We start from the raw sequence: 24,583 nt of genomic DNA on the forward strand, positions 1-24,583 counted from the left end.
CTTACTACAATTTGGTCTCTAATACTTCTTTCATTACAATTTGGTTTCTTAAATTTTTTATTTATTTTTAGCATAACAATTTTATTTTATTTTTTAATAAAAAAAGTAAAATGATTTAACTATATTTGAATGCTTTTAAAAAATAACTTAAGAGAATAACTTTCGAATAATTAATAAAGTAGTAATACTACAATAATTTTTTTTATTATTATTAATTTATTAATTTAACTTATTAGTCAAATTATTTTTTGAGTTATTTTTTTAAACATTAAAAGATGGTTTATCCATTTCGCCTTTCTCCGTTGAAAAAATGTAATAAAATTGAGCATTTAAAATAAAAAAAATATTTGTAAACTAAATTGAAATGAAAAAACATTAAGGAACAAATTGTAACAAATGTCAAGCTTTAGAGATTTATTTAGTAATTTTGAATTTATACAATTCATAGTAGCCTTCAAGCTATTGTTCTAATGCATCTCATAACTAATTATTGGTATCTAAGAAATTTTGAAGAACATTAAAAAAAGTGAGAAAGGGGTTCCAATGAATATAATGTTATATTTCTTTTCTTATATCATGTTTCTGACTTAATATTAAAAGGAAGGCTAGTAACTCCATCTAATCGTGATAAAGAATTACGTTAGAGGAAACATTTTTCACTGAGAATGCTAGGTTATTTCGATTCTGTCATATATGCAAGTTTAAGTAAAGTAAGAGAAAATGTGATTTTTCTCTTTATATGATGGAGAGTTAGATTCTTTATTGACTAGATTTCTTTATCAATGTCAAGGAAACACTTTTGCATGTGTATAAAGATGACGTTTTTTGAGATTCCTTTGCATGTACATAGTCTTAAAAAGTGTAGATACATGTTTTAGAATGAGACTGATAATAACAGAAATTTTTTTCTAATATATATATTCTAATAATTCTAATAAGTCATTGGTTCGGACACATTTCAAATAAGCCAACCAAAGAAAGTATCTTACTTTATTTAAGTAACTTGTTTCCCAAATCCAATTCAAGTTGTGTTTGATGGTAAGGTTATATCATTTTAAGAGCATACAAGCAATAGACTTGTAACTATACGTAACATCTTTTTCATTTGATGAAATCTAGATATTTGTGACATCATTTATCGCAAGCAATGGTATTGCCTAACTAGTAACATGAATACACTCTAGATGAAAGATTTTATCATATCAAAGAACAAGGTGTAGTTACTAATGATTTTATTAACTGTTAGGTATTGCTCTTTTTAAGAATGGAGATTTCCTCTTTTCCAAATTACAGACAAAGAGCAATCTCTTGTTCTAAATAAGAATATTTTCTCAATTGTAATAAATGTGATATGAATAAATTTTTATATATGCGAAAATGTCAAAATTGCACTTATATTATATAAAGATATTCAAAATTTCTCTTATAGTATTTCTTTTTTAAATTCTCCTTGTAGTTTTAAAAAAGAGATAAAATTCCCTCTCTTAATTAATTTTCTCTAACATTCTTAGTGCACACTGATATAACACATGATATGCCAAGCAACGTATACATTCATTTTAAATTTGCTAATATAGCATCCATGTTGGCATCTACGTCAATATCCATATAAACTTTTTAAGTAACAATACTAATAAATTAAGTTTGATTTAGTTAATTAATTGATTATATAATTTTAATTAATTTTATTCTTATTCACTTAGAAGCATGTGTGGATCTATGTGCCACCTCTTCCTTGCCTTTCTATTTCTTTTTCTCTTTCTTTCTTTCCCCCCAAACATCAACAGGTACAAAAAAAGGCAGATAAAAAACTAGATAGTTTCTTTTACGGATAAGAAAACTAGATTATGATATAACAAGATCAAGGATAAATAAGAAAAATTTTAAAAAAATGAATTTAGTTATCACAATTAAATCTCATTATTAAGTGCATTAATGAAAACTTACCAAAAGAATGAACTAGTAACCAAAAACCCAAACAAATTCAAAGAGACAAACCAACTTGTAACCACTAAATTGACATGATCAATTACAATATAGTGACCACTTGATGACCTAGATGAGCTCACACTGAAAATCGAACTAAACCTAAATCCCAATTGAACTTCGTGATCATTGATATCGAGGGCATTGATGGACAAGGTAGATAATGTCCCATCTTTTGCTCAAAATAAGATCAAAACTCGTGAAACAAGATGAAGACCCAATTTTGATCATGGCAATATCATTGCTATTTTGTGCGAATTGCACATGAGGATACCCTCATCGAAGCTCCTGCGAATATCCTCATTTGCCTTTGTTACCAACACCTTCTTTATTCTTGCTCGGAGTATCAAGCCCGGTTGATAACTTCGAGATATTTTCTAAATTGACATATGTATTTGCCCCATATCAAAAGTGGATGGATATATATAACCTCCATCCGCACCAAACCCTAATCCTAGCCGTCAGAAACCCTCACCAGAGAAGACGACCCAGCTGCCTGGGAGTAGATCACCACCACCTGCCGCCGCATTGGAACCCTTTTCGACCGCCAAAAAAGGTAAAAACTTTTTTTTTGCACGAAATTCAATTTTAAGCTCACCCATGGCCAAATCGTAGTGAAAAAACTGGCCAATTGACAGAAAAATACCAACGAAGCCGGCAGTGCCGCAGCGGAGAATTTCACAAATCACCTCCGATGAAGCCCTTCTGAATTCCTGTTTCGTGTAATTTTTTTATTGTTGTGATCACCGTTTTCTTCTCTACAAGTTGACTAAAGCAAAATACCAAACCGCAATGTGAGCTGGAGGAGCTGCCGCAGCGGAGAGCCCTGCCTGTGAGTTTCGATTTTTTTTTTATATTTTTTGCCCAACCGAGATCCTTTAACATATTTGCTTGTAGGAATCGATGCAAAATCAATCGAATTTGGTCGAAAACGATCGACCTGAGGCGAACTGCCGCCGTGGGCGGCAGCGCCGTCGCCGGAGCCGCCATGCCGGATTTTTAAAATTTACTGAATGGGCTCTGAGACTAATTTTGGGTTTATTTAGAACTTTTGTATGTGTTATAAGTGTGTTTCAGTTTTCGGAGAAAAAATTCAGGGAACTCATGGACTGACCGTAGGCGCAATAAACCGTTTAGCTCTTCGGCGTTAAATCAAGTAAAGATCCCTCACTCTATTATCTATCATAAAACTGAAGTTTAAATAAATAATAATGTGGTATTTTGTGCGATTTTAGTAAACATGCATAATTAATTACGGGTTGCTCATGAAGCTAGAACCGAAAATTATCTACTATTGTTGTTGATTTTTTTTACTGTTTACCTGCATGATGGTATCTTATTTATTTATTTTATGGCTTTGAACGCATGTATGGTTTATTTTACGTGTTTACTGCTGAATCAGAAAAAATAAAGTTTAAACGGTAAAGAAATTGTATGATTAAATGATTAGATGAAAAAACAGACTTACTAGATATTCTGGGAGATGGTGGACGGACCGAGTACATAGAAAAAACTACCGCGAATGTTATCTCATACCGAACTGGGTATGGAGACTGAATAATTTGGCGCTCATACTAAACGAGGTATGGGACGGCCCTGTAATTGAAATTATTAACGGAAAGGGTTCATGTGTAGCGGGGACATCCCTATGAACCCCATAGATACTAGTAGGCTGGTGAAAAGAGAAACAATTATAGTTTAGTTTATTGTTAATGGATATGGATTTATAATACGTTCTATGTTACTGATGGTTCATGAAATTATGATCTGTATGGTATTATTATTTTTTATAGGTTATTTTCATAAATTCCACTATGGTAAGTGAACGAGAAATGATTTTATGATTGATAAATAAATTTACTAAATTTAATGCTCAATTAGTAGTTTTTAATTTTATAACAACCTTTATTTCTGTGCCGGTGATATAGTGTGATATCCTTACTGGACTAGTGTACCTCATCTTTTATTTAACCATTTCAGATAAAGAGGACCTGGTTTCAGAGCCCGATCTGCAAGAAGATTGCGAATAGATCCTGGATATTTTATATTTTCTATTTGTTTCATTATTTCTCGTGTTTCTTTCAAAGAATTAATTCTATAATGTTGTTTAGTACTTTTAAGTTATTGTATAAGAAATGTAAACCTTAACCTTTGATTTCACTTCCGCGCTTAAATTATTATATATTTTCATTTAGATTTCCGAGGTCGTTACAGTTGGTATCAGAGCCACGTTCCTCAGACTCATTCCTTACATAATAATCTTTAGGGAAACACTAAAACAATGAATTATTACTCAACACTTTCTTATGAAATGCAGGTACAGAGAGATGAGGAGAGGAAGACCCCTACTAAACCAAGTAACCCGGGATGGTTCACTTAGGGAAGATGTTGACCGGATATTTGAGATGCTAGAGAGACTCATTACTGCCCAGCAGGGCTGAGAGGAGATGAGAGAGCTACCTGACCCTCCCGCACTGCCACATGTTGAGCCACCCCTACAGCGAGAGGATCCCGAGCCACCTCGGTACAACCCTGCTCCTCCACAGTACCACCCGGCACCAGTACAGTATGATCTAGTGCACCAGCCACAGTACCACCCGGCACCGCCACAATACAATCCGGTGCCCCAACCGTATCAACAAGTACCACCGCAGGGCCCCATAATCTATCATCATAATAGCTCATTCCCTTTTCCACAGGACCCAGTTCCTCCCATGATTGACCCAGGCTACATAGAGAGGTACAAGAGACTAAACATATCTACTTTTGCAGGGGGATCCTCTTTTGAAGATGACGAGTACTGGTTAGTAGAGACAAAGAAGGCCTTCAAGACCTTGGAAGTAACTCCTGAACAGAAAGTCACCCTTGCTACCTACATGCTAGTAAGAGAAGCAAACCGCTGGTGAGAACTTAAACAGACCACCCTGCCTGTTCCATTTACTTGGGAACAGTTCCTAGCAGCCTTTCATGGAGAGTACTTTCCAGAGTATCTCCGACATATGAAGGAGATGGAGTTTGTCCAGTTGGTCTAGGGGAACATGACTATGTCAGAATATGCTCGTAAATTTTTAGAGTTATCCCAATACTCCTCTGAGACGTTGTTGGATGAAGGTATGAAGGCTAGAAGGTTCAAGTGGGGCCTCCGTCCAGAGATCAGACAACATTTGTTTGTGCTGGAGCTTAGGACTTATTCGGCCGTTCTGGCCAAGGCACAGCTAGTGGAGAGGAATTTCTACAACCTCTCTCAGGCAACAGGGAACCTCAGACCCTCAACTCCACCCCGCAGACCAGCACCTACTGCGTCTGTTCAACAGAACAAGAGGCCCAAGCTGGGGATCCAAGCTCCCCTCAGGCTCCAGTGGCAGGACGCGGTAAGATCTGTCAGTATTATGGCAGGGATCATGGGGACCGACCCTGCTACCGCCTCAACATATGTGGTAGTGCTCAATATTATGCGAGGGAGTGTCCAAGGAACCAAAATTAAGGCAGACCTCCTATCCAGGGCAAAGCTTACATACTCACCCAGCAGGATGCATAAGCCAACCCAGACATGGTACATGGTATGTATACTATCTGTGACTATTTTACTTATGTTTTAATTGATACTGGTGCATCACATTTATTTGTTTCACATGTTTTTGCATTAAAATTTAATGTATTACCTGATAAACTTGATTCTATGTTGTTTGTGTCTATTGCTGGGAGTATGACACTATTGGAAGAAGTTGTCTACAGGGTTTGTGTCGTAGATATAGCAGATAAAAAATTGAGTGTGGACCTGATAGAATCAGAAACGAGGAATTTTGATGTAATCTTAGGAATAAATTGGCTAGTGGCGTATCACGCAGCCGTAGATTATTTTAGCAAGAAGGTTGTATTCAATCCTTATAATGAGGAGCCATTTACAAATTAATAAAATCATTTAGTATTTATTCATTCATGGCAAATTTTCTTATTCGTCGAGTACTTTAACCCTATTATTTTCCTTAACTAGGCAAATCTAAGAAAGAGAATTGTATTCAAGAGATTATGGTAGTCCGAGACTTTTCAGATGTGTTTCCGGATGAATTACCCAAGCTGCCAGTGGACAGAAAAGTCAAATTCACCATAGATCTCTAGCTAAGCACCCAGCCTATTTCGGTTGCTCCTTACCGCATGAGCCGTGTTGAGATGGATGAACTGAGAAAACAGATCATTGAATTACAGGATAATGATTTTATCCGACATAGTATGTCTTCTTGGGGTGCTGGAGTCACCTTTGCCAGAAAGGGAGATGGAACGTTGAGGTTATGTATTGATTACAGAGGGTTGAACAGAGTCACAATCAAGAACAAGTATCCCCTTCCAAGGATTGATGACCTCTTCAATCAGTTACAGGGTGCCCAGGACTTCTCCAAAATAGACCTGTGTTCAAGTTACCATTAGGTGAAAATCAAGACAGAAGACATCCCCAAGATAACCTTTCGAATCAGGTACGGACACTATGAGTTCATAGTTATGCCATTTGGACTTGATGAACAGGGTGTTCAAACAATTCTTGGATCAGTTTGTTATTGTGTTCATCAATGACATCCTAGTTTATTCAAAAAGCAGAGAGGAACATGCTCACCATCTAGCTCAGGTTTTGTAGGTTCTTAGAGAAAAGAAGCTGTATGCAAAGTTGAGTAAGTGTGGATTTTGGCTTGAGCAGACCACCTTCTTGGTACACATCATATCAAAGGATAAAGTGCCAATGAACTCTGAAAAAGTTAAAGCAGTGCTCGACTGGAAAAAATTGACATTAGTTAAGGGGATCCGTAGCTTTCTAAGAATTGTAGGTTATTACTGCAGGTTTGTGGAAGGGTTTTCTAGTCTAGCTGTTCCCCTGACTTGGCTTACAAAGAAAAATGTCAAGTCTGAGTGGAATGAGGACTGTGAAAAAAGTTTCTTAAAGCTAAAGAAGTGGCTGACTACTGTACCTGTGCTGGCATTGCTGAATGGATCGGGGGGATATACAGTTTACAGTGATGCCTCCTACCCAGGTCTGGGTTGTGTTCTAATGCAGCATGGGAAGGTCATAGCCTATGGGTCCAGACAGTTGAAAAGTTATGAGAAAAACTATCCCACCCATGACTTAGAGCTTGTCACAATCATACACACTTTGAAGACTTGGCGCCATTATTTATATGGAGAGACCCTTTAGACTATACCGATCACAAGAGTTTGAAACACATATTCACTCAAAAGGATCTTAACATGCGTCAGAGAATGTGGATAGAACTTCTTAAGGACTATGATTGCGACACCTTGTATCACATGGGTAAGGGCACATTAACCCATTTGATGGTTTCAGAATGCAGACAGATTAGAGCCACATAACAGGTACGGCTTCAGGACTTGAAGAGAGTCATATGTTTTAGTTACATGACCGTTCAGCCTGAGTTAATCTAGAGAATAAGGAAAGCTCAGTCCACCGATTCCACCATAGTAGCCCTCAAGAGAGATGCAGAATAGGGAGTTATCTCAGAATTTTGAATCTTCGCCGATGGGTTACTCAGATTCCAAGATAGGGTGTGTGTTTTAGGTGACAGTGAGTTAAAAAGGGATATCATGACAGAAGTCCATAACTCAAAGTTTGTCATGCATCCCATAAGTACTAAAATGTACCAAAGTATACGACCCAGATTTTGGTAAAATGGGATGAAAAGAGATATAGTTGACTTTGTTTCTAAATGTTTGGTATGTCAACAGAACAAGGTAGATCATCAATGCCCAGATAGGCTACTTCAGCAATTATCGATCCCGGAATGGAAGTGGGAACATATCACCATGGACTTCGTGATAGGATTACCTAAGGCACACTTAGGACATGATGTCATCTGGGTAATTGTTGATCTGCTTACCAAGTCTTTCTACTTCTTGACCATCAGAATGACCGATCTTTTGGACAAGTTAGCAAGAATATATATCTAGAAAATAGTCAAATTACATGGTATGCTAGTGACAGTAGTATCCGACAGGGACCCCAGGTTCACTTCTCGATTTTGGAATAGTTTTCAGCAAGTCATGGGAACAAAGCTGTCTCTTAGTACTGCATTCCATTCTTAGACCGATGGACAGTCAAAAATGATAATCCATACACTTAAGGATATGCTCCGAGCTTGTGCCCGTGACTCTGGGGGCCATTGGGATAACCATCTACCTCTGATAGAGTTCACCTACAACAACAGTTACCAAGCAAGTATTGGCATGACTCTGTATGAGGCGTTATATGGGCACCCATGCAGATCGCCAATTTGTTGGGAAGAAGTAGGCGATAGAAAACTGTTCGGTCCAGATCTAGTAGAGGAGACTACATCCAAAATAGTTAAGATCAGAAAGAACATTCAAACGACTCAGAGCAGGTGGAAGAGTTATGCGGGCACCCGGAGGAGAGATTTAGAATTTGAGAAAGACGATCGGGTGTTCCTTAAGGTCACTCCTTTCAAGAAAATCAGTAGGTTCGACAAGAGGGGAAGACTAAACCCCTGATTTATTGGACCATTTGAAGTCTTAGACAGAATTGGTATCGCTGCCTACAGATTAGCACTGCCTCGAGAACTTTCCAAGGTCCACAATGTTTTTCATGTGTCCATGCTACGCAAATACAACCTGGACCCCTCTCATGTCTTGGTCCATGAATCTCTTTCATTTCAGGAGGATCTATCCTACGAGAAAGTACCGGTCGGCATTGTGGATCGAAAGAGCAGATTACTCCGCAACCGAGAAATTCCCTTTATAAAGGTCATATGGCAAAACCACACATTGAGATAGGCTACATGAGAGCTAGAATAAGACTTTAAAGTCCAATATTCCCAGTTATTCGATTGAGTGTGAGAGATAAATTTGAGAGACCAAATTTTTTTTAAGATGGGGAGAGTTGTAACACCCACAAATTTTTTTTTGGTGATTAAAAATTAATAGATATAAATTTTTATTATTATATTTTGTTTTATTTAATTTAGAGTAAAAAAATGAAATAAAATGTAATGAGGATTTAATTAAAAATAATTTTGGGGAAAAAGGTGAAAATTTGAGTTTTAGGGGTATTTTTGAAAGAAAATTCAGAAAACAAAGGCCAAAATGTAGTTTTAGAAAGTTTTACCACGTTAGACGCTGAGTCAGCAGCCCTGACCAACCAGAACGCGCCAAGTGGCAGAGGTACTGATCGCGGGGGGGCCACTAGGCGACCCGCGTGCGCGTGATCAAATGGCTGAGGTCTGTTTCTGCGCGCACGAACGGCAAGGATGCGCTCCCTCCCAAACATAATCGAACGGCCAGATTCAAAAGTGATCGGATGGCCCAAAGTGAATCGCGATGGACAGCCCAGATTGGATCGTGATGAACGGCCCATATTCACTCCCTATTTAATCACGATCAGACGATCCAGATCAAACGTGATGGATGACCAAGATCAAAAGTAGATGGATATAAATAACCCCCATCCGCACCAAATTCTAACCCTAAATGTCAGAACCTCTCGCCGGAAAAGATGATCCAGCCGCCGGGGAGCCGACCGCCGCCACCCACTGCCACACCAGAACCTTTTTCAACTGCCAAAAAAGGTAAAAAAAATTTATTTTGCACGAAATTCAATTTTAAGCTCATCTATGGCCAAATCAGAGTGAAAAAATCAAACACTAGCGAAGCCCGGGGGCGCCGTCGCGAGGAATTTCACAAACTGCCTCTGATAAGACCCTTCCCGATTCCTGTTTTGCATAATTTTTCCACCGTTGTGATCACCATTTTCTTCTCTACAAGTTGACCGAAGCGAAACACCCAACCACAATGTGAGCTGGAGGAGCTGCCGCACTAGAGAGCCCCTCCGCCAGTGAGTTTTGATTTTTCGTATTTTGTCAGCCAACCGAGTCTCTTTAACGTATTTGCTAGTAGGAATCGATGTAAAATCGATCGAAAACGGCCGACCTGAGGCGGACCGCCGTTGCCGAAGCACGGTAGAGCTGCTGTGCCGGATTTCTGAAATTGGTCGAGCGGGCCATGAGACTGATTTTGAATTTATTTAGAACATCTGTAGTTACTATAAGCGCATTTTAGTTTTCGGAGAACAAATTCAGGGAACCCAAGGACCGCCCGTAGGCAGTAAACCGTTTAGCTCTTCGGCATTAAATTGAGTAAGGATCCCTCACCCTATTCTCTATCATAGAACTAAAGCTTAAATAAATAATAATGTGGTATTTTATGCGATTTTAGTAAATATGCATAATTAATTACATGTTGCTAATGGAGCCGGAACCGAAAATTATCTACTACTGTTGTTGATTTTTTTTACAGTTTACCTGCATGATAGTATCTTATTTATTTATGGCTTTGAACGCATGTATGGTTTATTTTATATATTTATTGCTGAATCGGAAAAAATAAAGTTTAAACGTAAAGAAATTGTATGATTAAATGATTAGATGAAAAGACAGCCTTACCAGATATCCTAGGAGATGGTGGATGGACTAGGTACATAGGGAACCCTACCTCAAACGTTGTCTCATACCGGATGGGGTATGGAGACTGAATAATTTGGCGCTCATACCGGACGGGGTATGGGGATGACCCACTTCACCCTCATACCAGACGGGGTATTGAGGTTTAATGTTTTGGCGCTCATACTGGACGAGGTATGGGGACGGCCCTATAATTGAGATTGTTAAAGAAAAGGATTCACGTGTAGCGAGAACATCTCTATGAACCCCCATGGATACTAGTAGGCTGGTGAAAAGAGAAACAGTCATGGTTTGGTTTATTGTTAATGGATATGGATTTATAATACGTTCTATGTTGCTAATGGTTCATGAAATTATGATCTGTATGATATTATTATTTTTTATAAGTTGTTTTCATAAATTCCATTATGGTAAGTGAATAAGAAATGATTTTATGATTGATAAATGAATTTACTAAATTTAATGCTCCACTAGTAGTTTTTAATTTTATAGCAATCTTTACTTTTGTGCCGGTGATATAGTGTGATATCCTTACTGGGCTAGTATAGCTCATCATTTATTTAACCATTTCAGATCAAGAGGACCTAGTTTCAGAGCCCGATCCGCAAGAAGATTGCGAGTAGATGCTAGATATTTTTTATTTTCTCTTTGTTTCATTATTTCTCGTATTTCTTTCAAAGAATTAATTCTGTAATGCTGTTTAGTACTTTTAAGTTATTGTATAAGGAATGTAAACCTTAACCTTTTATTTTGCTTTCGCACTTAAATTATTATATATTTCCTTTTGAATTTCTGAAGTCGTTACAAGAGGAGCTTTGAATAAAAAATAGAATAGGGAGAATTTTAAACATTTTCATATAGTGCGAGTATTTAGGTACTTTAGCACTTTTGTGTGACAATAAAAAATTACATGATAAATTTTACTATTTTATACTATCTTTAGTTATTTAAAGATTTTTTTTAAGATAAAACCAATTTTATTAAGCATGGTATCAAAACATTACCATCAAAGTCATAAATAAAGGTGTGGAGAACTAAACTAGAATCGAGCAACTAGTCTAAATTGAATAAATTAAGAAGACAAGTTCAATTAAACTAATTTTAAGATTCAACCAATTAGAGAACCAATTAACGGGTTCCTTAATCGATTTGATCCCAATTTCTATATTAGAAACTAAAATCGACTTTAAAATAAAATTTAGTTTTTTATTATATATATGTTATATTTATATTTTAATAACAAATTTGAAAATTAAAATCCCTAAATATTAAAGAGACTGATATATATTCTCACTTATCTTTCAATCTTTCCCCTCTTCCTTTCACGTTCCCTCTCAAAATTCAGTCACTCTTGAGGGTGAGAGGCGAGACCTTGAGTTTACTTGTCACTTTGTGTGGTAGAGTTTTTACCTCCAATCCATGCGCTTTAATCTCAGTCTCTTCTACTCCTCTTTTTTTGTCCTCTTCCTCTGAGATTTTGCCTTTACTCATCTTCTTTCACCTTCCTCATCTATAACTCTACCTCTACTCCTTTGGGTTTTGCATATTATGTTTTTATAATTTTTAGAAAGAAAGAGAGTTGAATGTGAGATCTATTATATATATAATGCTTATTGTGTGTATATATATATTTATATAATATTTATGACTTCAATTTATGACTATACATACATAGTTATAAATAAGTGTTATGGTTTTTTTAAAATTAGTGTTTTATGTAGTGATGTGATAATGACTATATATGCGTGTATATATATATATATATGTAGATATATGCTTGAGTAATTTTTTTAAAACTCAACTATTAACCAAGCTGATAGAAGAAATTTGGTCGATTATATTTTAGATAGTGAATAATGTTTGGTTCATTCACTTCAATGTTGTGCAAGTTTCAATTTTTCATTCTTTAAAATTTTATTCAATCGAAGCTGGTAGAAATGACTTATGCCATTCCTATTTATAAAAACAAATTCGCAACCTAACCACAATGGAGCAACAAACAATAACAACATGATTAACATTCCAGAAGGAATTTGGAAAAGTAAATTAATCATATAGAAATAACAACTTATTTCAATGTTATTGATTCTTGTAGTTTTAATATATTTCATTACTATCTGACCATATGTCTATTGATGATTAATTATGATTTACTAGAATGACCTAAAAAAATATTTATAAGTATATAGATTTAGATAATCATGATCGACTATTGACGTTATAATATTATATAAGACTATCATCAAACACTTTGGTGATAAAGTTGACTACAAATCTGTATAATCAATCACTTCTTCTATGTCAACAGTTGCAACAATTTATGTCTTGTTATCTTAGAGGACCATTGAAGAAGTTATGAGTTTTTCTTTCTCCATCTTGAAGAAGTTGGGAGTTTCTCTTTCTCCATCTATGGCTTGGCGAAGTAGCTTAATTTTCATAGTTGTATTAAACTCACATATTGAGCCAATTTGGTAAGAGAAAGTAGTTTAGATATTAAAAGAATTATAAAAAAAAAAAAAGAACTCGATGACTAGAAGTTAGATTTTATTTCTTAATAAGGAATGTGAATCTCTCCTTGGATGTGATTAAGATTTGATTGAAAGTTAACTCCAAAGATGCGTATTATTCAATCATATGGGAGAATCAATTAATTCCAAAAATAAGAACTTAGTATAAGATGCAAGCGGATGAAATTAAGCTGAATATGTATATATTTGAGCCAAATTAATTTATATATTTTTTGCACATGACAAGAAAGCGATAGGAAGAAATAAAGGAGGTTCCTTGGTAGAACAGGAACGTAATTCGCTATACATATTATATATGTGTGTGTATATATATATATATATATATACTGCATGCATGCTTATTCCTGTGATCCTCCTTGCAAAAACAAAAGATATAATTATTTTGGCTTTTTAGGTCACGTATTGGGTGGTCTCCCCAATCAAACTATGCACCACACTCTTCCCTTGTCCTTCTGCACGTATAAAGCTCTTCTCTTTTCGCTTTACACACACATATATATTCCTTCTGTAATAATTATTTTAATAAATTACTGTGAGGTGAGTTGATGGATATTCCCTTTCATAACCATCTGCAGAGTGGTACTGAATTTTATTGTTCCCTTTTATTTATTTTTTTAAACTTCTGATTTATAACATTTATATATAAAATTTGAAAATAAATAAATTATTTTTGAGTACTTTCACCTCTTTTTATGAAAGTATATTCCATCTTTGGACAATATATTCTATATGTTTTTGTCAAAAAAAAAAAAAAAAAAAAAAAAACTTGATACAGCAAAATAATTTTTCCAGGCTTAAATTGCAAAGTAAACTTCAATGAATTAGAGTATGGTTTGATTTTCATTAAAGAAAACGATTTGTTTTCATGAAATCGTAAATTAGACCAGATTCGTATATACTGTAAGGAAGGAAATGATTGTTGGTATTTGTTGATTGATTGAAGAAGCCTAAAAAAGGAGAGTGATATAGCAGTCAATTTATGTTGCAAGAAGAGCCTGAATGACTGCGGTGGTGAAACATCATCCTCATAATTATTTGAACTACAACCCAGGTCTACATTTATTAGAGCAGTTTGTGGCATTTATGCCACTCTGGTCCTCTTTATATTTATATTCCAATTCTGACCTTAAAGAAAGGGCATCTAATCTCCCTCTCCTAAATTTATTTATTTATTTTATTAAATGCTAATATATATATATACACACACACATACATGCATGGGTTTAAGTCGTACATAATCAAGAGTTTTTGGAAGGAGATATAATCATGAAAACCAGAAAGGCCCAGAAAGAAACAAAGCCAAAATTGTCACTAATATCTCGTGTTACCGTCCAACACGTGACATGAAAATGAAAACCATCCATCTTTTTCGTTAATCCACCCTACCATCATTTATAAATAATTCCCAAATATCTACCTCATATTATATATTTTATATATATTGTAATGTAAAAATGATTTTGTTTTGAGTTTTGACGAGGAGTGTAGTTTGGTCATTTTGTGGTTTGAAACTGAGAACGGTCATTGCTGGCAGGAGACATAAATCCAGAGCCGGTGTTTAGTTTTAGTAGCATCACGACAAATTTACCCATTGAATTCTGTAAATCTATTCTTTATATTTTATTCACTTGTATAATTTCAGAACAAAAATGACCAATTAAAAATATTATGACTTTTATCAAATTTTATGAGATTTTTTCAATTGAATTTAATGAAAATGAGTAAAGAAGAAAGAAGAAAAAGTCATGTTGGAAAATATGATCTGTTTATTAATGAGAAGTAAAAAGGGTATTTATATAAGGAGTTAACCTCTCACTAATTACACAATAACCCTATATCTACACCTTATTATATTTAATACCAACTAACCATTCCAATAGTTTTTCAATTAAAAACTAAACATATTTTTCTAAACTAATTTGATTCATTCAGTCAAATTATTATTATTATTTTATGGTATTTAAATACTCCCACTTTTAACATTAGTTGGAATTTGACTCAAATAACATAATATTTTTAACTATTCAATTCTGAGTTTTATTCTCAGTTAGTATCAAAAAATTTATTTCCTCCCTATTTTCTCTTTAAAGCTGATAATTAAAATTCCTTTGATTAAAAAAAAAAAATCATTTTTATTTAAAGTCTAAATATTTCTAACAATTTAAATAAATTAATTCGTCAATTATTTTAGAAACAAATCACATTACCATCATATCAAATTAAACAAAAATTCATAATTTTAAAACAACTGGATCTCACGCTACATAGAGGCGCGTATGAGTGTGGTGTGGTCCGTTGCTTGCATGGTTGTATATTGACAAACACGTTTTGGGCATGGGCATTTAAGTAATTTCAAGAAGAAGAGTAACGTCTAGCGCAAATATAAATCCCTATGACACTCTCAAACCCAATGGCTCTCAAACGAAAATGGAGGGACCACCATACACTGAAGATGACTCAACTACTACCATCACCACCAACACCACCGCCGCCGATGAAATTCACAGCAAATCCAGCTCTCGAAACAGCGGCACGCGGCATCCGGTTTATCGGGGAGTACGAAAACGACGGTGGGGCAAGTGGGTATCCGAAATCAGAGAGCCGCGCAAGAAGTCGCGCATTTGGCTCGGCTCTTTCCCGGTGCCGGAAATGGCAGCCAAAGCTTACGACGTTGCGGCGTATTGCTTGAAGGGACGAAAAGCGCAGCTCAATTTCCCCGAAGAGGTCGAGGATCTTCCTCGACCGTCCACGTGTACGCCCAGAGACATTCAAGCGGCAGCTGCAAAAGCGGCTCACTCCGTCATATTATCCAAAAAAAGTGACGTCGTATCGGGAGACGGCGATGGGGATGACTTTTGGAGAGAAATTGAGTTGCCGGAATTGATGAACGGAGGATATTACCGGAATTCATGTGGGTGGTCGTTTTCTGGCGTGGCGTCGTGGCTGGATGGGGATAATAATCAGCCGAACTACTCAATGGCTTGCCTGTAGCAAAAATTAATGTATAACGTACGCCAGTCTGTGTGGACGGTTGGTATATATGCATGTAAATTAATTAATCTTCATTTCATATATATGATTCACCCAACTGCGTTTATAAAAAAAAATTCATATTATTTATATATACTAGCGTAAGAAGATTGGTATTTTAACCAGAAAAAAAAAACATTTAAATTCAAAGCATATTGTAGATTTAACAATGCCATTTACTTTTGTATTATATATATATATATATATATCTTTGTATCTTTATATTGTTTAATTTATGAATTTTGCTATTCTTTTTATCCCCTTTTCAAAGTTTTACGTGACAATCACTCAAGAATCATTTATATGTATGTGTATGTATATATATATATGTGTGTATGTTAAAGCTTTGGATATTTCTTTTTCCTAAATGATTTATTGAGGGGAGAAATTTCTTTTTTGTTTTTTCACTTCTCATTCATAATTTGTTCAATAATTTAATTTTCACCAACTTATAATTGGAGAGAATCAGGGTTAATTTAGTCCTTCCACAGTGTATACATTAATTAATTGAATATTTATAGTTCCATCAGTTGTCATTTAATTTTTTTTCCCAAACTTAATTGCCAAAGCATATTAATTAATAAAATAAAAATTAAATAAAACTAGTGACATTGGAGTAATGGAGGTGATTTGACTTGGTTGGCCCATCAATCAAAGTCTATGAGGCAGCACATAAATTAGGAGGTTATTGGTGAGAAGTTAGAATTAATTAATTAAGTAATGATGGTGTTAAATCGGTTAATCTTGCATTAATCCATCATTTTCCATGCATTATTAAATTCTAGTTATAAAAAAAAAAAAAAAAAAACACGCAAGTTCTGGTCCTCGCAAAATTAATTAATTACACGGAAAGCCCATAATTTTACGATATTGATGGTTTTAGAATGATTAGGACCAGTCCGCTCGAAATGTCTGGTCGGTAATAATGGCACGTGATACGGGGGAAGGACAGTGAATTTTTATTAATTAAAAATTTATTAAAATCAATTTAGTTATTAAACTATAAATTATGATATCATCAAATTTTAAATTTTTTCTACAAATTATTATTTCTTTATAACATTATTCTTCCACAATAAATATATTTATAAATTTCAACTCAAATTATAATTAAAATGAACCTTAAAATAATAAAAGAGAATAAGATAAAAACACTTTTTGTTTATATGTTAAAAAGGAAGCAACAATGATAGGGAATAACTAAATCATGTGTTGCACATTTTGATATCGAGGAATCTTATTAATTATTAAATACAACTTAATACACATATTTATTTATAATTAAATAAACATATATTAATGGAAACTGATTTTTTTTTTATAAATTTATTTATTTATTTTTCACACACATAAAAGTATGTAATGATTTTACTTGATTTAATTAAAAGAAGACTAAACCCACTTTGGTTAGTTCAATTTGGAACTGAAACCACACAAAAAACTATATAGTTACATGTATAATTTGAATGAGTGAGGTGAAAAATACAAGCTTATTCATTTTATGAAATTTTTACAAAAATAAAAAGAAATCATACGTTTAAAGTATGAACAAATAACTAATAACAAAAAACCAAACAATTCGAAAACCCACTTTAGCAAATATAAACTATATATATATATATATATATAAATATTGATAGCAGGCAGAGAAATAAAGCTTGATGGAAGCCTGCCACCGGCTATATTTAATCCAATTTAGACGACATTCATTTTTAAAATGAGAATATATTAATTTAATATTCTTTGAAGCAGAACAAACCAACAACTAAATGTTTACTTCTCATCATATCATAACTTGATACCCAAGAAACTAAAACCACCCATGATGAACACATCATCAAATATGGATTCATTCATATTTGTGAAAAAATTATTATTTAATTTATATTTTTTTATTATAAGAAATTATAAATATAATTAAGTTGTATTTTCTTGTATGTTTTCATTTAATTTTTTTTATATTTTTATCACAAGTCATTTTTACTTCTATATTTTTAGTCACATAAAATAATTTTTATATTATTTTTATTTAATTATAGAAATTATATCATGGGTATAGCACAAAATATGAATCTAATTTTATATTATTTTTAATGCAATTATAAAACTTATATTATGTAATCTAATTTTTACATAATTCCCTCCACCATGGTTGGCCACCCTACATTTTTTATTTAGACAACTATATCCTCCATAAATATAAATATATATCGTCAATTTCTTTTTAATTAGCAGCTTCTGTTAGTGTTATGCCAGGTAATGGTAAATAACTTAGACACGTAATATAAATGTAATGGTACATTAACAATTTCTTTGAGTCGGATAGAATGAACCCTAAATTGCTTGATGGAAATAAAATTAAGCATCATCAAATTAGGTCTAACAAATAGATACACTATTAAATGGTGTACTTGGTTTCAAACCGGGTCCAACTAGGTATACTCGAGGTCATAATAGAATAAACTCAATTTCCTTTTTTAATTATTGATAAAAATATACATTTTACGTTTTATACCCATTTCAAAATAAATTCTCAAACATTCTAATTAATTACTAATTGAAATCACAATGGATTTCAAGTTTTTTTTGCCGACAGACATGGATACCAATTTTAGATGGCCGCACTGGAACCTTTCTGAATGGATCTTTTACGTGCTAACGAAATTGACCCCCGTATGCTATATTTACATATCTCAGACTGTATGAACCAGAAAGTTTACAAATTTGGTGATTGATGAAAAAAGAAAACGTAGTTAAGAATTCTGTCGCTAAAATTGCAATTGTGAAGTGCATAGAGGTTGAAAACTTGAATCCAGGAACATATGGATGGACCCACAAGTACAGCGTCGTTAATTCAAAGCCGTAGGTATCAGTACCAGACTATTATGTAGCTACTGAATGCGATGCATCACTCATGTTTTTTAACACGTGTATACAATACGTACATAAATTATATACGTATTAAATGTGTGTGTATATATATATATATATTTCATCTTTCTGAGCTTTCAAGTTTCAACATATAATAAAGCTAAAGCGCCGGGACCCTGCCTCTCCACTTGCCTTTCCGATCCTCACAACACCTGTTAACTTTTTTTTTTTTTTTTTTTTGGGTATGATAAATTCAATCATTGTAATAATTAAATATTAACAACAAAATAAATAATTTGATAATAAAAAATTAACACAATCAATCTCTTAAATAAACAGAAAAAAAAGATCCAGTCCGATTGAAATAGACAATTTTGTACACATACATATATATATATATATATATATATACACACACACACACACACACACTCTTTCTAAGCTTTGAATCTCTAAAGTGCTGGGGACCCTGCATGTCCACTTGCCTTGTCCATTCTCCACAAGACGTGCTGATTTTCAACATACAAGCAGCATCAAATCCCCTACACAACAGGCACCAGCCACCCGTTCTAACCTGTAAATTAATTAAGTTATTAGTTACCTAATTTTTTTTAAAAATAAATTTGTATATTTATTAATTAAATAATATATATATATCAATTATAATATAGTAACAAAATTTTAAATAAATACATCTATAAAAATAAAATTTATTTTGAATTTACTTATGATATCTCGTAGAGGAAAAACATATCACTTGTTTAATTAAGCAGTAAATTATTACTATCACCCATTTAAATAAATCCATTTTTTTAATATGAAAAAATTTATAAGTATTATTGAACTAGTCCTTCCTGGTGGAATGTGTTACTGTTTTTCTCAACGTAGCATGTGTTTGGGAAGTGCAACAAGCAATCATCAAGTAAGAACACGTTAATTATTAGGGACAGTTTACTGTGTGCCCGTGTAGACAGTTGAAAATTAATAGTCATGTTTGAAGAAAAGACAAGGCTACCTGCTGCATTCCCTTTACTCGCTCATTACAAGTTTAAGTTTATATCTTTTGATTCTAAGAGTAACATAAGACAATTGAGTCAAATAACTAATTATTATAAAACCTATTTTGTAAAACTTGGCCACGTTTCCAAGTTTTTATCTGTTAGTTGCTATTATTTTGTTGACTATTTAACTAATAGTTGTTGCTACTTTCTTGCCAATTTTATGAATTTTTTTTTTTTGGACTAAACCTATAAAAGACAGTAATCATTCTGAATAAATATGCAGTGGTTCAAGTAATTATCCTTTCTTTATAACACTGGTATCAAAGCCATTTAATGAAACGATAAGAAAAGAGCGTGAGAGGGAGAGAAGACTGAAACATGTGGAGTGAGAGGGTGAGAAGAGTGAAACGCGTGTCAAAAGTGAGTGTCCACACATAAAAAAGAGTAGTAGCTTTCTCTTTCTTCTACTTGTTTACTCTTTTATTTTTTCCTTCACACCCATGGCTTCAGATACTAATTTTGTACAGTCTGCAATCCCTAAATTTGATGATCACAATGACCATTGAAGTATACTGATGGAAAATTTCTTGTCATTTGAAGAGTATTGGTAGGTTGTAGAATCCGAAATTGAAGAACCAGACAGAGGTGTAACTTCGACTGATGCTTAAAGGATAGAGTTAGAAGGCAATAAGATGAAAGATTTTAAAGCAAAAAACTATCTCCTTAAAACAATTGATCGTCCCATCTTGGAAACAATTCTTTGTAAACGTACTTCCAAAGATATATGGGATTCTATGAAGAAAAAATATCAAAGCTCCTCTAGAGTGAAACATGTGTAACTTCAAACCTTAAGAATGGATTTTGAGACTCTACAAACGAGGGATGTTGAATCTATCACCAATTATTGTGCCAAAACCATTGAAATCAAGAACAGAATATGATTTCATAGTGAGAAAATAAAAGATGTCATAATTGTGGAAAAGATATTTTGTTCCTTATCACTAAAGTTCGTTTATGTTCTTTCTCTTGATGAACTTAGAAGCTCTGTGTTGGTCTATGAACAGAAGATGAAAAAAAGTTTAATTATGGAAGAACAAGCTTTAAAAGCTTCTATCTCTACTGATACATCAAATTCTAGAGGCAGGGGTAGAGGTAGAGGTAAAGGTAAAGGAAGAGAATATCAAAATGGCAACAAGCACTCCAAATCATATGATAATCAAGCTTTAGGCAAAGGTAGATGACAGAATCAACATTTTGAGTAATCTAATATAGATTACTCCATGTCTCATAAATTCAAACATTATTGTTCTAAATTCCATACAAAGTTGCCTAGTGACAAAGAAAAGGGAGAAAAATCAGATTTTGCAAAAAAGAAGGAAGGAGAGACCATGTTGATGGCTGTTCAAGTTGATGGGAAACCTGAAGCAAATATTGGTACATTGATACAGGCTGCAGTAACCACATGTATGGAAGTAATTCTTTTTTTTTTTTTTTGTATATAAATTATGATGTTCATTATACAGTAAACTTTGGTGATGGTTCTACTATGAATATAATGGGAAAATGAGATATTAATATTAAAACCAAGAATGATTTCATTGAAACAATCTCAAATGTGCTCTATATTCTTTACTTGAATAGTAACTTGTTGAGTGTTGGCCAATTACAAGAAAAGAGTTACGTAATTACTATTCAACATAGTATTTATGAGAAATGTGATCCTTGCAAAGGAGCTATTTCTGTTATTTCAATGAGTCAAAACAAGTTATTTTCTTTGAAGATTGAATGTGTTGAATCCTTCTTGTTGATTGAAGTCAAGGATTCTTCACGACTATGACATTTCCGCTATGGGCATTTAATTTTCAGCATATTAAAGACTCTCAAACAAAAAAATATAGTGACGGACCAATAAACCCATCTTCTAATGGAGGTAAAAGATGCTCGATTACTTTCATTGATGATTATACACACAAAACTTGGGTCTGTTTTTTACAGGAGAAATTTAAAGCTATTAGTGCATTTAAAAGCTTCAAAGCACATGTTGAAAATGTAATAATTTGTGTCATTCAAACAAACCATTTTAATCATATTCACCTCCATTATTTAAACAAGCAAACGAAAATCCACAATCAACCAATGAATTAGTGAACCTAGCTTTGATACCACTTGTAGGGAAGCACTTGAATGAATATATGAGAAGTGAAAAATAAATAAAAATTTAGCCAAAATCAATATAATAAAATCTGGCCCAAGATGCATAAAAATAATCACATAAAGACACCAAAAGTTTTAACGTGGAAAACTCATTCAATATGAAGGATAAAAATCATGAAACCTCTCCTGATCCAAGTAAAAGGAGTTTAACTATAAAAATTAGTGTTTATAGTAACAATAAACAACCACTATAATCTTCAAATAAATACTCAACAACAAATCAACCGAACAACAAGAAATAAACAAGGGAATGAAAAAAATACCACCAAAGTAGCTACTATTCATGCGAAAAGAATGTGTTGTGATTATTAAAATTTTATCTCCACAGTTCAAATTAAAGAAAAATTATCTCAAACATTCTCACCAAATTTCAGCCTCATCAGATCACAAATTGTCGTCCGATCGTCAGAGAAAGTCAAACTGGTCGGTGCAGAAAAGAAAAATGTGAATAGTAACTTCGAACTGAAAGTACTAAAAATTCAACCGTCAGAAATCGATCTCCACTATTCTGAATGAAGAACAATGAGTCTTCTAAATACCCACCAAATTTCAGTCTAATCCGATTAAAGATCACTATCTGATCGTGGAAAGAAGCAAAATACATTGGGTGTAATTTTTCAGCAAAAATTCCCTTTTCTGTTTCCTTTTTATTTTGGTGGTTAAAAATTTATTTTTATACTATTCCTTAGGGTTAAAGTGGTATACCAAAAAAAAAAAATCTTAATAACCCTAATGGGCCAAAAAATAAGTGGACTCAAAAGTATTTGGGTTTTTTCACATAGGAGGGAACCCAAAACCTAATAGAAGTAAGTTGGAGCATTCATGTCTTGAACAGATGCTCTACATTTATTATTCAAAATATGATGCCAGAAGAGCTTAGAGCAGGAGGAAACCAGCTGTAGATCACTTTAGAATTTTCAATTATATTGTTTTTGCCCATGTCCCAGATGAGAAGAGGAAAAAATTTGATAGTAAGGGTGAAAAGTGTGTCTTTCTTGGTGTTATTGAAACATCCAAAGCATACAACAAGCTAGTTAATCCATTGAAAAATAAAATTATAACCAGTAAAGATTGTATTTTTTATGAAAAAAATACTTGGACTTGGAATATGCAGCAACCTACTCCAGTTATAATAAATGATGACGTTGAAGATGCAAGAAAAACAACTTTAGTGACTTCTGCACCTAAAATTTCAACTCAAATAGTTGCTGAAATTCATTCAACAGTAGTAAAAACTACTAATGCAGCTGCATAAGCTACTATTGCAACAAACCAATCTGCCCACCATATAAAAAAAAAGCCCACTTGGATGAATGATAATGAGATAACAGACATTAACTAAATTAAAGATCTAATAACCCACTTTGTTTTGTTTTCAGATTATGATCCAACCACTTATGATAGTGATGTTAAAGAAGCAAAATGACAAAAGGTGATATATGATGAAATTGAAGCTATTAAAAGAAATAATACATGGGAGTTCGTTGATCTTCTAAAAGGGCGCAAAATCATTGGTGTAAAGTAGGTTTTCAAAATAAAACTAAAGCAAAATGGAGAAATAGACAATTATAAGACGCAATTGGTAGCTAAAAGGCTACAAACAAGAATATGGAGTCAATTATACGAAAGTTTTTGCACCAGTTGCCTGTCATGATACAATCAGATTGGTCATTTCATTGGTAGCACAAAATGTTAGGCCTATTTTCAAGTTAGATATCAAATCTATATTCTTATATGGGAAATTAGAGGAAAAAGTATTTATTGAATAACCTCCTGGTTATATTAAGTCCGATAATGAGCATGAAGTGTACAAATTAAAAAAAAAATTCTTTATAAACTAAAACAAACTCTACAGGCTTGGAATAGTCGTATTGAGATGTATTTCTTGAAAGAAAGTTTTCAAAAAGGTCCATATGAGCGTACACTTTTTGTTAAAAATGGAGATAAAGGAAAAATACTCATTGTTTATCTATATGTAGACGATCTCATATTTACTGGAAATAATAAGGCCATGTTTGAAGAATTCAGGAAGTCCATGATGATTGAGTTTAAAATGTATGATATTAGTTTGATACATTACTTCCTACACATAGAGGTACTACAATATGATAATGGTATTTTTATTTCTCAAAAGAAGTATATCCAAGGAATATTAAATAGATTTTGAATACGGTATTGCAATCCTGTAAATACTCCAGCTGAGTTTGGCATGAAGTTGGATAAAGACACTGCAGTAAAAAAAGTGGACAACACACTTTACAAGTAAATTGTGAATAGTTTAATGTACTTAACTACAACAAGATCGGACATAATGTATTATGTGAGTTTAATAAGCAGATATATGGAAAATCCAACAGAAATGCATTTGTTTATTGCAAAAAAATTCTTCGTTACTTACAAGGAACAAAAAATTGTGGAATTTTCCATAAGAAGGGTGAAAAATCTAATTTGTTTGGGTTTATTGATAGTTATCGTACAG

The 24,583-nt window shown here is 33.4% G+C and overlaps 1 protein-coding gene across 1 annotated transcript; it reads left to right on the forward strand.

The window, feature by feature from the left end:
- The first annotated feature begins 15,381 nt into the window (after positions 1–15,381).
- Positions 15,382–16,110, forward strand: LOC110811022 (Integrase-type DNA-binding superfamily protein). The gene has a single exon (XM_022037374.2). The coding sequence runs from the start codon at positions 15,416–15,418 to the stop codon at positions 15,977–15,979; it is 564 nt and encodes a 187-aa protein (XP_021893066.1). The 5' UTR covers positions 15,382–15,415; the 3' UTR covers positions 15,980–16,110.
- The last annotated feature ends 8,473 nt before the right edge of the window (positions 16,111–24,583 follow it).

The sequence above is a fragment of the Carica papaya genome, chromosome 5 (assembly GCF_054855325.1).
Source record: "Carica papaya isolate Zhongbai chromosome 5, ASM5485532v1, whole genome shotgun sequence".
Lineage (NCBI taxonomy): Eukaryota > Viridiplantae > Streptophyta > Magnoliopsida > Brassicales > Caricaceae > Carica > Carica papaya.